This window comes from Egretta garzetta, unplaced genomic scaffold (genome assembly GCF_000687185.1).
Source record: "Egretta garzetta isolate BGI_Z169 unplaced genomic scaffold, ASM68718v1 scaffold68, whole genome shotgun sequence".
Classification (NCBI taxonomy): Eukaryota; Metazoa; Chordata; class Aves; order Pelecaniformes; family Ardeidae; genus Egretta; species Egretta garzetta.
Window position 1 is genome coordinate 3,320,230 of NW_009260774.1, and position 10,495 is coordinate 3,330,724.

Here is a 10,495-nt window from a genome sequence, read left to right on the forward strand (position 1 = left end):
TCCAACACCTGATTTTTGCACATGGACTTAAAGTGAAAGTATTTTTCTCCTATTTAATAGAAAGGGTATTGAAGATATACTTGCCTTCAGACACCAATATTTGATTCAGAAAAAAAGACACCTGAACCATGACACTACAAGTTGTGTCGGAAGCTTACAGTACCAAGTTTCTTTCACCAAATATTCTTCTGTTCTCTGGCATTTCCAAGCCGAGTGCAGTTTAGCTGAGGAGTAATTCCAGAGGCACGCCTGACAGCGGTTATGAACAAACGCCAAGGCTCCCGGTGCCCCGTTGGCAACTGCACTTGGCTGCACCCCGTCGCTTGCTAACACCCCGCTCAGCTCCTCCCACCCAAAGTAAATAGGCTCGCTCACTGCTCAGGTTTCAACAGTTTTCATCTTAGCCCTTAAGAAATTCTCAAGGTCACAGTTCAGGTTCAAGTAGGCCAGCTCTGCAGAGATTGTCATGGAGAAAAAGAACTTGCTCGAGAGGTTTCAGTCATCAGCCCTGCTGTGCCTTTCAATCCCAGCACCACACTTTCATAGAGCTATAACCCACACAGAAGGGAGTACATGCAATTTACCCGAGCCACAAATACTGGGTGGAGTAGCAGTTCAGAAATGACAAGTTTTAATAAACACACAATGACTCGCAGAGTGGAATGTGCCAGAGTATGCATTACAGTAAGAAAGCAGGAGGTCAAGATAATAGATTCAGGAGACTAACCACACACTGCAGAACTTAAAACATTTCACAAGAAATTCAGTCTGGTAACACAAGCTAAAACCACATTATTTAGGGGTCAAACTCCTTCCTTGATTACTCTGACTAGAACCTCACTCACATCCCGTTTGAGACAAGCATCACTAAAGCTATTCCAAGTAAATCACACAATTTTGCAGAACTGGGGCTTCACCTCCATGAGGTACACTCCGTCATGAAACTTAAAAGTGACCACCTGTGTCACTGGGGTCAGGTCCCTGCAGCAGTACAACAGGTATTAATCCAGAACTACCAAAAGAACAAGCAGTCCACATGGGTCCTGTACACTGCTGATTACAAAATACTTCCGCAGCATCAAAACACAAGGCAAGGCAAATTAAAACATCTCCCAAGAATACAGCAACAGAGACCAAGATTCTCCAAGTGCAAAGGCTTGCAAGGTTTTAGGCAGAATTCCCACACAGCAGAAGGAAGCAAAAGCATTAACATTTTTCTAAGACATTAGATGCACTTACTCTGCAGAGAAGGTGCCTGACTTCAGAAGTAATATTTACTGTTAATATGGAAGTTTTAAAAAATAATCTTGTTGGAGAGCCTCAACAAGTCCTCTAGCAGTTTCTTCTCTAGTGCTGAGACAGTGAGACAGACTTATGGAATGATGAAGTAAGGTAAAAAAGCATGACATGCTTAGTCATAAGATGCTCTTGCTGTGTCAAGATAATAAATTATTTAGCTATTCTTCAGCTTCTCTATTGAAAGGACAGATAATAGTGGAGGGAAACAGGAGATTGCATGAAGTCACTTCCGTGACTAAGTCTGTCTAGACATAGAGAAAGTCAAAGGAAACATGAGAAGAAAAACAGAAAACATTATCAAAGATTAAATAGAACCAAACTATCCAGGAAAAGGCTTGATTTGGAACCAGATAGATTGGCAGGAGTCTACCATCTATGAGCCAAATACCGTTATCAAAAGAAATATTAGCACACTGAAAGTGCTAGCTGAAAGAAAAGCAGGAGCTAGAATTTAAGCAGCGATCGGTATTCTACCAGTGGAGTTCCAGCCTGCCCCATGCTCAACGCATGCATCTGCTATAACCACAGGCATGCCGGATTTCTCTGCCCAGCTCCAGCACAGAAGCCTCTGCTGCAGCTTCAGTCTCGTCCACCCACATGAACAAACAGGCTCTCACGACCTCCTGCAGAAACTTGGCCAAAGCACTGAAGCCAAGTGCCCGTCTCAGGAAGAGTTGCTAATACTTTGAAAAGGCTTCAAGTTCACTGACAAGGGGCTCTATCTTTTCCTTCCACTGGCCCACAGTAACCCCTCTTTCCTCTAAGAGCTGCTAAAAGAAAACACGTGCTACAACTCCAGAGCTTCTTGCACACTGACCACCAGTGAGCCACAACAGGGATGAGGAATCAGGAGCTCCAGATATTTCTTACCACCCAGACAAACAAAACGTGCTGCTTTTGCTGTCAGCTGAGCCAAACACCTGAAACAAACATTTTTTTAAAGGCTGCAAGTTGTACAGGTGTACAACAAATCACTTGTAACTTGTTAGCTGCCTTGGGTAGATGGCAATGTCCAAGTCTTGCATATTCTTGGTCATTATCATCCCATCGTGCTGAAGGCATCTCATCCTTTCAGTAGTTAGTAAGCGTTCTTTAGGACCTAGTGCTTGAAAACATCTGCTTTTCACCCTCCACCTCCTCTCACATGCAGAAATAGTTAAACTTGTATTTTCTCCCCAAATGCAGCATCCTACATATTAAAATCATAGCATGTCCTTTAGATGTCTCCTCTGGAGCAAACAGCCTTTTGTACAAGCTCAGCACAGCCAAAAATGCCCTTACTCTCCACCAAAAGCGGCTTCCCCTCCTGCCTTCTATTCACTGTGATCATCACCATTATTGGCAGAGCTATAAATCTGCTCCCACTGCCAATCCACCTCCCGGCACCTAAGCCACTTCTGCTTCTCAGTCATGTAACACAGAATACGTGTTCATCATACCGCAAACTGAATTAACAGCTGCTACTACTCTACTGGAAAGGAGGGGCAGATCCTGTTTCTCAGCTCAGCTCAAGCTCCTTCTGGGCACACACTTTCCCTCCTTACCTTTACTTGGCTTAAAAAACTGACTTAAAAAGCTGACCTAAAAAACAAACCAAAACAGACAGCAAGATGCTGTTAATTTAGCTCAAAAGACTTATATTGTTGTAAAATACCTCCTCCTTAATCTTTTTCACCTAACACACTTTTCCCAGATACTACTCACATTTTAACTCCATCTGCAGCTCATCAATGCTTTGGATAAAGATAGGAAAAACACTGAGGGCTGACACAGTCAAGTTCAGGAGCCAGGAAGCTTGTCTGCACAGGTCACTATTCTCCACATGAAATACAGAGACTAGAGCTCCAAAATCTTAATGCATTATCTGCTGAGTTGCCAGCCTTAAAGCATCAAATACAACACTGTCAACAGAAGCACTGCTGCTATTTGTTCTTGTTTAAGTATGGATGATACTCTCATTAGTGCCACCTGCAAATTCGAGTCCTCATTCAAAGCCACAAACCCCTAAAATGGCACAATCTTTCTATAACGAATGTTGTGAATTTTGCATTCTTCTTCATATGGATTTTCACTCCTTCCACTCTTAAAAAATAAGCCGAGATTATCTCCCGAGCAAATAAATGCCTATGTAAATTACTAGCAAGTGAAAAACTAGACAAGAATTTCATCATGTATACTTTGTTAACATACACTCAAAGGCTCACAAAGAACAGCACAAACTCTCATTAAATAAAGCCATAAACAGACAACATGAGTATTAGTAAAGTCAGACATTCTCAAACATGCTATTACAGAATTTTTAATATCACTCTATTAGCTAGAATTCTCTCTTTACCACAAGTACAGCTTATTATTCAGCATCTATGCTGTTTTCATAAAATTTTGAAATATGTTTTAATAGCATATTTATAAGTTAGAAAATATTAAAAACCCTCTCTTAGGAGACTTTAATTTTTTCATAAATTTTAAGCGATCACTATTTCTATATTAATCCATTTTATCAAACAAATGAAGCAGTATGCCGATGTAAGTCTGAGTTAACAAGATTTACAAGAATCCAATTTACCAGGGATAATTTGTGTAACAACATAAACAGCTTACATCAGCAAGCAGAGTTCTGCTCTACAGCTTTCAAAAATGCAGTCTCGGACTCTACATTTTTCATGTTCCTTTTTTAACTGTAATAAAATACTTTTGTCAATGATTGCTTTTGGTCGCACTTACAGTAGGCTAAAAAAACGTAAAAAACCAAAAATAAGCTCGACAGAAGTTTAGTTGTTTGCCCATTAATGGTTAACAGCATTTTCAACCATAGCATGCAAACATAGAAAATGAGCCAAATGAACATCGTTCCATCTAGGCGTCAGCTGCTAGAACTGAAAGCTGGTTTAGCAGTCCTAACTTATATATGCGCTACACTTACAAAAATATGGTCTTGGTGAGTTGGCAAGGCCACACTACCACTAAAGCCTAAAACCACACCATCCCACAAACATAAGCAAAGCTTTACAGCAAAAGCTAACTCCCCAAGCCCGTTAAAGTTTCCATCAAAAAGCTACTGAATTATTTAGGTCCAAATCCAAGTCTGACAATTCTAAGTAAAATATTTAGGAAAAAACACAGTACAATCACTTAATATGTTCAAGGCATGGAGAAGTAGGAAGCTTTCATTGCCTAGCAGATAAGGCAGAAGAAAATCAACAGTGATCTGAACATAAAACATACTGGAAGGCAACATTCACATACAATATATAGCATTGATAAGTTAAGAGACAGGAGTAGCTTGGCAGATGTTGTGAAAGGACAATTAAAGACTTCAAAAGTTAGAATTAAAGACTGTATGTGGGGAAAAATAAAGATTTCCTTCAGAAAGTTTGATCTTGTAAATTCTTGCCAAATATTTACCACTTGGTTTGAGTGAGCTGTTGAGTGAGTCTAGAAACAGCTTTCTTAAACATGTAGAACAAAAAGTGAGGAAAGTCAGTAAGAATTTTCAAGAACAACTCAATGTGTAGCTGCTCAAGACCACTTTTACAAGGAGTTCCTGAGTTATGACGCTGAGAAGCTCCATAACCAGAAAGCCTTCCTTTGTGTAGCAGAGCTTAGAGCTCTCATGAGAAGTTGTACCGCTGGCTTTCTGGAAATGGTGGTACCACACAGAATGTGAAAGGTTGCCTAGTTAAGCCAACTTTGTGCCTTTATTAAATCCTTTCTTGCACACTGTGGATGCAAAGAGCTACGTTTTAGGTTTGTTTTGATGTCTCTTGAACCTCAACATATTCGAGTGTTACTAGCTTTTGCACTTGGATTTTCATATTTTCCAACTTAAAGCAACTGACGTTTGGAGGCTCATTAAATTTTTTTTATGGAACAAACGGTAGTTGCAGTATTATGATCAGGTTTGGCTTATTCTGACACTCTAGTTAACTAATGATGGGCAAGGCACAAATAAATTAAATGCACAGTAATTAAAATTACAAGTCCATCTTAGGACCAATGCTATATACACCTGAGTTAGCTTTCAACACAAAAATTCTGAACTGGCTGTGTAAACTGGTGACCAAAATAAACAAGCTGGGAGGATCCTCCCTACACATCATGCAATTGATGCTATGTGGAGTAAGGGGGTCGCACTGATCACACAACAGGCTCGAGAAGGAAACCCCAGCCACCCAGGAATCTTGGAAGTGACCGTGGACTGGCCAGAAAGCAAAGATTTCAGAACATTGCCAGAGAAGGAGGTGGCACATGCTGAAGAGGCCCCACTGTACAATAAACTGTCAGAAAATGACAAGCAATACGCCCTGTTCACTGATGGGTCCTGTCGTATTGTGGGAGCATCGGAGGCAGAAGGCTGCTGTATGGAGTCCTATAAAACAAGCCACAGAAACTGCTGAAGGAGAAGATGAATCGAGTCAGTTTGCAGAGCTGAAAGCCATCCCAGCTGGCTTTAGATATTGCTGAACAAGAAAGTGGCCAGTGCTCTATCTCTATACTGACTCATCTATGGTGGTAAATGCCCCATGGGGGTGGTTGCAGCAATGGAAGCAGAGCAACTGGCAGCGCAGAGGCAAACCCATCTGGGCTGCCACATTGTGGCAAGATAGTGCTGCCTGGGTAGAGAACCTGGTTGTAAAGGTATGTTATGTAGATGCTCATGTATCCAAAAGTTGGGCCACCGAAGAACAGATAAACACCCAGCAGGTGGATCAGGCTGCTAAGATTGAAGTGGCTCAGGTGGATCTGGACTGGCAACATATTTGCAGCTTGGTGGGCCCATGACACCTCAGGCCATCAAGGAAGAGATGCAACATACAGATGGGCTTGTGATCAAGGGGTGGACTTGACCATTGGACACTATTGCACAGGTTATTCACAAATGTAAAACATGCACTACAATCAAGCTGTTAAAGACTGAGAGACTGAAGACTACACTGAGAGCAATAGGTGCTGGGATGCTCAGACACTGGGATACATATTTAGCAAAAGCCACCTGGTTAGTCAACGCTAGGGGATCTGCCAATCAAACTGGACCTGCCCAGTCAAAACTCTTACGTACTACAGAGGGGGTAAAGTCTCTGTAGTGTGCAGAAAAGATACGCTGGGGAAGACAGTGTGGGTTATTCCTGCCTCGGGCAAAGGCAAAGCCATCTGTGGGATTGCTTTTGCTCAAGGATCTGGGTGCATTTGGTGGGTAATGTGAAATGATGGGGAGGTCTGATGTGTACAAGGGGATTTAATTTTGGGTGAGAATAGCCAATGAACTGAATGGTATGATGTTATTTGGTATATAATACTGTATGTCATCACTAGTATGGTTGCTATATGCCATATCGACTATTACAATAAGAATCACCCACATTACTGAAGAATGAACTTCGATGAAACTGAGCAAAGTGCAGCAGTGATGGAACCAGAACTGGCTTCAGCATGCAGCAATCCAACACACACCCCATCTCTCCTGCCCTGAAAGATGAACTCAATGGACATTTTTGAGGGATGGCTCATAGACTGAGGGAATGATTTCTGTGTATATACATCAAAAGACAGGGAAAGTGGTGGTGTTTAATTGGAATGTATTGGAAAGTGTGGAACCTGGGCATGACATAGATGGTACATAACAAGGGGTGGATACTGTCCTGGTTTCAGCTGGGATAGAGTTAATTTTCTTCCTAGCAGCTGGCATAGTGCTGTGTTTTGGATTTAGGATGAGAAAAATGTTGATAACACCCTGATGGTTTAGCTGTTGCTAAGTAGTGCTTACACTAGGCAAGGACTTTTCAGCTTCCCATGCTCTGCAAGGGACACAAGAAGCTGGGAGGGGGCACAGCTGACCCAAACTGGCCAAAGGGGTATTCCATGCCATATAACATCATGCTCAGTATATAAACTGGGGGGAGTTGGCTGGGAGGGCAGTGATTGCTGCTCGGGGACGGGCATCAATGGGCAGGTGTTGAGCAATTACATTGTGCATCTCTTGCTTCATTTATTATTATTACTATGACTATTTTACTTTATTTCAATTATTAAACTGTTCTTCTCTGAACCCATGAGTTTTCTCACTTTTACTCTTCTGATTCTCTCCCCCACCCCACCATGGGGGGAGTGAGCAAGCAGCTGGCTGGTGCTTAGTTGCTGGCTGGGGTTAAACCACAACAAGCTGACAGTGACTAAAAGTATCTCAATTTAGTTCATACTAAATGCCTTTAAATACTGTATCTAAACATCTCCTATATTTCTGCATATTCTCATCATACAATACTACAGGTACATCGTAAAGGCCTTTGTTAATATGATTTCAGTTACAGCAGTCAGCCTCAAGTACTGCATCTGTTTAAACTCTGTTCTACTTCATATTTTTTCAAGCTTGCACAGCGTATCTTTTTCCCTGTGTAATGAGCTCACATTTTCACCAGCAGTGTAATTTCTCTGTAGGAATAACTACCACAGAATAACCACCCAACTTCTAAATGTGGGTCAACCAGTTCCATAAAAATCAAAACTACACCTCCCAAGTTGCAGATAGGCTACAAGTTCGTAATTAAAGGTTTCTGAAGCTTAGCCCACATCATTACCTTTAACTACTGAAACTGACTGCAAGCCAAATTCATTGGTTCATAAAACTACAGCCTCATTTCTAGTAGCGCTCCTGGAAGACTAAGTCAGTGATGACTGATGCTAAAAAAGGCACGGATACATTTAACCAGCTTAAAATCACTTATATAAGCCCTGAAATAATCAGAGGGAAAAAAATCAGCAGGGAGTTTGACGTAGCACAATCAAGTCTTAGTGCTTTTCAAGCCTGTTTTAATGACTTTCCTATGAGCACAACAGCTTGCCTTTATAAATCAGTGGGAATAGCAATATTAAAAGGAAGACTTCACTACAATATTCAAATACACTTATGTAACTACAACATTTGTCTAGTAAGGGATACAACACAGTACAGAGAGAACAACCAAAATTTCTTTAAACATAATAAAAATTACAAATAAGTTGTATATGTATGTTCTACAGAAAATAATTCCAGACTAAGCATAACGCAAGCCAGAGAACATCAAGTGCTGTTCAAGCAAGAAAACAGCAGCTTGTAGAAAATACATCAGAGCTGGCTGTGGGTAGCACTGTAAATACTACCATAATACTTAAAATACCCTAAAAGGCTGCAAGATTCAACGTGGTAACAACTGTCTTCGGTTTTGAAGTTGTTTTTTTTTCTTTGTAGCTGAACAGTAATGAATGGGAAAACGGGAAAATGATTCTAAGTTACCTGAGAAACTGCCTTTATTACTCTGACGGACTAATACAAAGTTGTTTTTTTTTCTTTTTAGCTGAACAGTAATGAATGGGAAAATGGGAAAATGATTCTAAGTTACCCGAGAAACTGCCTTTATTACTCTGACGGACTAATATCATTACTTTGACAAAGCAAACTATGGGATTTACGGAGGCTCATACCAAAAAAAAAAATCTCAGGAATGCTACTCATGGCAAGAACTAAAGGAAGCATAGATGACTAGCATGGCTGCCAAGAGTAAAAGGAGAGAGAACATTAATAAAAAAAGCCTGAAGTTTTCCCTAAGGACACCACACACCATAACAAACATGTCTAATAATACCCTAGGCAATACGATAACACAATCAGTTTCAAATGCAAATAAGCACAAGGAGAGTAACTACAACTTGGTTTTTGTTCTTGTTTTTTAAACAGACTATCAACACATCAGGTCTACTGACCAGTTTCACTTTCCATCCAATCAGTTCACATGGATCCACAGAGAGTTTGTTTTCAACAGGTTTAGCAAGGCAGAGGGACTGTTTGAAAGCTGGCAAAATGTAGTGCTGACTTTTGTTTTCCCTTTTCCTAAAGAGAAGGATCTTTCAGTAGAAGTAATTGTCAAAAGATCTTTGCACAAAGGTTCCAAGCTTAGGTGGTATATCATAACACTTCTGCGTAAAGACACAACTTAAATACCCGAGACATTAACATGACCATCGGTTACAGGATTACACACAGATAATGATTTACCATCAAGTGGACTGTTCTCCCACAAATCATAGCATGCTTCAATAAACTAGTGCACCACATAACACATTTTTTTCTCTTTCAGATTAACACATACAGTATTTCAATACGCTTTGTTACTTATCTCTTTACTGTAAAAGGCAGTGGTTTTGAACGAACATTTGGAACAGACAATCAATGTTAGCATTTAAGTTAAATCTCTGTAAAAAATAGCTTTGTCTTACCATGACTGTGGGCATTTCCTGGGCTGAGAGATGGTTGGAGTAACTCTTTGGTTGGAGTAAAATAGGCTTCTTTCCCCTGGCGCTGGCTCATTTTTCCTGGAGTTAAAAGCTGTGATTCATCGCTGCTCGTTACCACCGCTGAAATACAAAATGGATGTTCATTCAATGATGTTATGTGCTTGTGCATAGATTTCTATTAACAACTTCGCTATTTATGAAACTGGTATTAAAATGCTGTCTTGCGAAAGTTTTCATTCTAGAAAATGAGGATTTCAAACCAGAGATTTGCTTTGGCAGAAGCATTTGGATGGCAGAAAGACACTGACGAGACTGGTCTAAGACACAAGGCAGAAGATGAAAACAAAAACTAGGAGGAGGTAAGAAAGGCTGCTGCTGAATACAGATACAGCACTGAGATGTTACTTAACTTCTGAAATCCTGCTTTCTTCGCTGCTTTTGTGATAGTTCTCAGTTTAACTAGCCACAACACAGCCAGCCCAGGAAATGGCTTGCCAGATCAAGCTGTGCCACCATCCCAGAAAGCGAAGATGAATGTATGGACGTACATCACAGGAAGCAAGTCCTAAATAAAGATCATGTATAGGCTCTGTCAAGGGGAAAGGTTTCAAGCAGCAGTGTTACTCTCCTTCAACCTTATCAGTCTGAAAGACTTGTTTGATGTCTTCTAGCTATCTGTAAGATCACCTGGCCAGCCATCCTGTTTATGGTGTCTTTACATTTCCTTAAGCTGCACACAACAAAACTGTACCTTTTCTGAAAGTGGAAAAATGGCTGACTCGGTAACACTTGTCCTGTGGAAGTAGATAGACTGACAAATAGAGATCAGAGGGGGAAACAAAAGATGCTTACTAAAGAAGACCCTGCCTAAAAGATTGGAACTTGCAACATGGCTCATTTTAAGACTTCCCAGGCTTTCCTCAAACAG

At 40.7% G+C, this 10,495-nt stretch overlaps 1 protein-coding gene across 5 annotated transcripts in view; it reads right to left on the reverse strand.

Annotated features, from left to right (window-relative positions):
* OSBPL8 (oxysterol binding protein like 8) overlaps positions 1-10,495 on the reverse strand; it is a 93,440-nt gene that overhangs the window by 44,055 nt on the left and 38,890 nt on the right. For 3 of the 5 annotated variants that reach the window (XM_035901702.1, XM_009646276.2, XM_035901705.1), the window contains one exon: positions 9,550-9,687. In XM_035901702.1, coding sequence (XP_035757595.1) covers positions 9,550-9,687 — 138 coding nt within the window. Of the gene's footprint in view, positions 1-9,036; positions 9,164-9,549; positions 9,688-10,495 lie in introns of those variants that run through there. The other 2 variants (XM_035901706.1, XM_035901704.1) reach the window with 2 other exon arrangements.